The sequence below is a fragment of a genome, unplaced genomic scaffold, assembly GCF_019419815.1.
Source record: "Pyrus x bretschneideri cultivar Hongxiangsu unplaced genomic scaffold, Pyrus_bretschneideri_v1 Contig1, whole genome shotgun sequence".
Classification (NCBI taxonomy): Eukaryota; Viridiplantae; Streptophyta; class Magnoliopsida; order Rosales; family Rosaceae; genus Pyrus; species Pyrus x bretschneideri.
In genome coordinates this window covers 5,867,582-5,872,643 of record NW_025999390.1, presented here as the reverse complement: position 1 = coordinate 5,872,643, position 5,062 = coordinate 5,867,582, and the positions used below count along the sequence as shown (strand labels likewise).

The 5,062-nt window shown below is 40.3% G+C and overlaps 1 protein-coding gene across 1 annotated transcript; it reads right to left on the bottom strand.

Annotated features, from left to right (window-relative positions):
* Positions 1–1,802: 1,802 nt before the first annotated feature.
* Positions 1,803–3,085, bottom strand: LOC125480160. Its single transcript, XM_048590631.1, has 2 exons — positions 2,152–3,085; positions 1,803–1,840 (listed from the first exon to the last, which is right to left on the bottom strand). Exons 1-2 carry the CDS (start codon positions 3,083–3,085, stop codon positions 1,803–1,805), a joined length of 972 nt encoding a protein of 323 aa, XP_048446588.1.
* Positions 3,086–5,062: the final 1,977 nt, after the last annotated feature.

Sequence of the window (5,062 nt, the reverse complement as noted above, 5' to 3'; positions counted from 1 at the left end):
CGAAACCAGGAGGCAAGGTCATGTAGACATCCTCGTCAAGGTCACCATTTAAGAAAGCATTGTTGACATCCAGCTGATGAAGATGCCAACCTTGCACAGCAGCGACACTTAGGAGCACACGGACGGTGGTTAACTTGGCGACAGGAGCAAAGGTTTCTTGGTAATCAACCCCTTCAATTTGACTGTAACCTTTGGCAACAAGGCGGGCTTTGTACCGATCAACGGTGCCATCAGGTTTGAGTTTGATCTTGTAAACCCATTTACAACCAATGGGACGTTTATGCAGCGGCAAAGTCACGAGGGTCCAGGTATGATTGGCTTGAAGAGCAGCCAGCTCATGGTGCATGGCATCACGCCAATGTGAATCACGGACAGCCTGGGAAAAGCTCGTAGGTTCTTGAATGAGAGAAAGATTAGTGATGTAGGCCTTATGGTGAGAAGAGAGTCGATCATAGGACAAAGAAGTGGAGAGAGGATGAGAAGTACCTGACAAGGAAAGAGCCACGTTCGTAGAAGAAGCGGGAGCAGGTCTGGACGGGAGAGCAACCTCGACATGAAAGTCCTGCAAAAAAGAAGAGGGTTTGGTGGGGCGTGTGCTACGGCGTGGTAGAGTGGGTAGAATAGGTTGAGTTGGGGAGGGGGAATAGAGAATGGTGGTGTCGGGGGATGGTGCAGGTGGGGGTGTAACAGGTGGGGAATGAGGAGAAGGAAGTGGGGAGGGTGAGGGCTCGGAGGATGGTTCAGTGGGTGTGTGGGAGGTGGATGGCTCAGTGGGTGTATATGTGGAGGGTAGTATGGGTCGTGGGACAGGAAAAGGATCGACAGCAATGGGTAATAAGGGATGTGGGGGTAGAGTGGACTGTGGTTGAGCAGCGGAAGTGGTAGAATGATAAGGGAAATGATTTTCAAAAAAAAGCACATCCCGAGAGACAAAAATTTTGTTAAGATGGGGGTCGAAAAGTCGATAACCCTTTTGGCCATATGGGTACCCAAGAAAGACACAACGACGGGAACGAGGATCAAATTTGGAAGGTTTATAGGCGTGAGTAGAGGCAAAGCACAAACAGCCAAACACACGTAAGTGCGAGTAACTGGGGGCTGTTTGAAACAACATTTCATAGGGTGTTTTCCCGTGGAGAAGGGGTATGGGAGTGCGGTTAATGAGATAGGCAGCAGTGAGTATGGCGTCCCCCCAAAAACGTTGTGGCATGTTGGCTTGGAAGAGTAAAGCTCGGGCAATATTTAATAAATGGCGATGCTTACGTTCAGCAACACCATTTTGTTGTGGTGTGTGAACGCAGCTGGTTTGATGGACAATACCTTTCAGAGCATAAAAACTAGCAAGCTTAAACTCGGGGCCGTTATCACTACGAATGATTTTGACTTTAGCATTAAATTGGGTTTCGACCAAATGAACAAATTGCACAAGAAGCTGCTGTGTATCAGATTTATATTTCATTAGGTAAATCCAGGTGCTCCTAGTGTAATCATCAACGATAGTTAAAAAATATTTTGCACCAGAAATAGAAGGAACGTGATAACCCCCCCAGATGTCAACATGCAGCAATTCAAAACAAAATTTAGTGGATATGGAACTCAGGGAAAATGGTGCTCTTGTTTGCTTGGCTAAGGGACAAATGTCACACTTATTTGAATCACAAAAACTTGGTTTAAAAGGAAATAACATAGAGGCAGTTTTGGATGGATGTCCGAGGCGTTGGTGCCAAAGATGTGGGTTGGTTGTGCTAATGGTGTTGCATGTTCCTTTCTTGGATGGGTCGAGATAGTAGAGGCCCTCCCGTTCAATTCCCGTCCCAATCATCTTCCCCGAGCGTAGGTCCTGTATGACACAAAACTGTTTGAGGAAGATGGTAATATAAAGGGAATCATATGCAAGTTTGCTAATGGATATCAGATTTAAGGTAAAGAATGGAACACACAGAACATTGTCAAGCACAAGTGTGGGAGAGAAGACCACTTGTCCAATGTGAGTGACCGTGGCAAGAGAGCCATTTGGAAGTTGGACAGTGTGATTTGTAACTGGCCTTGATGATGTGAGATAATGAGGGCTGCAAACAACGTGGTCCGTTGCACCACTATCCAAGATCCAAACATTTTTAATGCCATTATGCATGAGAGAAAATGCTTTACCTGAAAGTTCTTCATTAGTTGAAGAGTTACCCACGTGATTGGCAAATGAGGAACGGTTTTTGTTCAACATGGCAAGGATCTGCTTACAATCGTCTTGAGAAAAAGGAAAGCTTGGCATCCCATCTTCCTTGTCATGCACGGCAACTTGATTGCCCTTGAAAGGTGTCGAGCGGCTTTGTTCAGTCTCAGCGGCCGCTTTACGTTTGCGGCAATATTCGAAGGTATGACCCTTCCATCCACAGAAAGTGCATTTGAGATGGGCACGGCAATTTTTGGTGCTGTGGTTTGTCTTGCTACATCTACCACAGCGAGGACCACCATTCTCAGTTTCAAGCTCGCGGCCACCGGTCTTTACAGCAAATGCTGCTGCGTCAGGTTGAGAGGTATTTTTTCCACTTGAGACTTCCGCCTGCTTCTCATGGCGAAGAACAAGAGAGTAGGCTCTGTTCACTGTGGGTAAAGGCTCAAGAAGGAGGATATTGCTGCGGACAGTGGAAAAGGAATCACTTAAGCCCATGAGGAATTTCATTGTTTTCTGAGTCTCAACATATGAGATGATTTCCTTCTTTGTATCGCAGCTACATGCAGGGATAGAACACAACACATCGCGCTCGTCCCATAAGCCTTTTAGTTTGGTAAAATATGAACTTACCGTCATGTTGCCTTGTACACAATCATGGATCTCGTTTTCTACATGAAACAATTGAACGATGTTTGCATGAGAAAACCGTTCTTGTAAATCAAGCCACATCTGCCTTGCATCCTTGCAGTTGATGACACTACTTGAGATTTCTTTTGACATGGATCCTAAGAGCCATGTTTTAACCAGATTATTGCATCGATTCCATTGCTGCAATTCTTCATGTTCATCTTCACTCGGCTTCTTGACAGTTCCATCAACAAGCCCTAGTTTGTTCTTGACCTTTAAGGCCATGGTCATGGATTGGATCCATGTATTGTAATTGTCTTCCACCAATGACTGCGGCACAAGTACTGCACCGGGTTGATCTGAATGATGGAGATAAAGTGGATGATTAGGACTCTCCCACTTTAGATGTGAAGTCATGCTCGAGAAAGTTGACTTCGACTTCGTGTCTGTGTTATCGCTCATGGCTAGGGTTTGCTAGGGTTGTTTATGTGTTTACTGTTTACTTTCCCAGATATCAATCACTCTGGTACCATCATAAGAATCACGGAATGGGATTGTAATGCTAGTATATTGAACAACTAGGTTTACAGCTTTTATACAACCATACGGGTAAAGGAAAACCTAAACTATAGCATACAAGTAAGGCTTGTCCAGAAACTAAATAGGAAAGGAAATAACCACAATATCAATTTACAATATTGACTAAATAATAGAGATATTTTCCTTAACATTAACTATGTTAATTTTTCAGTTCGCATTAACCCATGTTATTTCCTCTTTTATATGCTAAATTTTTTTAGAAAATAATTGCAAAATGCAAATGACACTTGGACTCTTCCAATTCCCTCTGTCGTGACTCTCCTCCCTTACTTTGGCTTCCAAAATTATCAAGATCAAAATCTGGGCTCCATGGTTCAGTGATTGGACATGAAGATTGAGAATTTCAAAATCCAGCTTGGACTAGTTTAATCAAGACCAAAATCTGGGCAAAGGCTGTTAAAAAAAAAAAAAAACAACCATAAACAAAAGCTGCATCTATGTCAATCCAGTCACATATAAAATAAGAACAAATTACTTACAGATGGAGACTGATAATTTTAGCATATAACAGGGATCAACGCTAACTAAAACATTAACAGAGTTAATATTAGTGAGTGGGTGGACATGTGTCACATATTCAGATGGGTCACAGAGGGGTCATAGGGATATTTGGGTGCAGAAAATATGGACTCCTAAATTTGAAGGGCTTCCAAAAAAATTTACCATTTAATTTTTATATGTAATAATGTTATATATCAAAAAAAATTTACTTTCATTAGCATTTAAAAATTTCATTGTGCACTCTTTATAAGCGTAAATTGTTTTCTTTTTAATTATAAAATTTGGAGTGCACGATAAGATATTTGGAGTGCCTATAACACCCTATAAAATGCTTTTTTTTTTAATTTTATTATATAATAAATGCTATATATACAAGTGAAACTTTAAAGTTAGAGTGTTTGAAGTTTTATTTCTTGTTTGGTTGTTTAAGATTTGACTACTTTTGATTATTTAGTGAAGGTATGTTTGTAACTCTTTTTATTTATTATTTAATGACGTTTGTAAACTTACAATTAGTGAGTCATGAAGTTTGTTTTTATTTAAGTTATTGCCTTCTAGCATCAATGCATTATCTTACTTTAAAAATTAAAAAAAAAAAAAATCTTAAAGGGGCCTTTTTATAAATTTCGTACAAAGCTTCTAAAATCTCATAAACGGCATTGCTAAAATGCTACTAATATTTTTCTTCTTGATAAAGGTATCTATATTTTATGTTCCTCTACTCCAAGGTAACGAACCTAATTCACCTTGCGCCGGGTAAAATTGAGAAATTTAGAAGGAAAAAGAACTCGAGACTCTCCCAAGTTTTATATTTGTATGTTGTAAACAACCGATATTATCTACACTAAAGGGGAGGGTGGCCTAAGCTTCACAATGGGCCAGCAATAATGTGGTTCACATATTAAACTATCTTCTTGGTTTCCATTTTTCTAGAACTGTCATAGGGTGAGTTAAGTTGTTCCAATGTAAAAATTGACAATTCTAGAAAAATTAAAACAGAGGACAAAAGTGTTTTGAGTTTTTCCAAAGAATAATGTTAGGGAGACCAAATTTTTTAAACCAAATTTGCAAACTAAATAATGTGGTTGGAGATGATTGAATCATAAATTAAGTGTTGTTTAACATGCTTGTTTCTTATTAGTGACACATCATTTGGTTCAA

Coding starts and splice junctions, on each gene's coding strand:
- LOC125480160 (XM_048590631.1), bottom strand. CDS start 3,085: ATGGCCTTAAAGGTCAAGAACAAACTAGGGCTTGTTGATGGAACTGTC. Junction 1,841..2,151: donor AACTAATGAAGAACTTTCAG/GTAAAGCATTTT, acceptor TGTGTCATACAG/GACCTACGCTCGGGGAAGAT.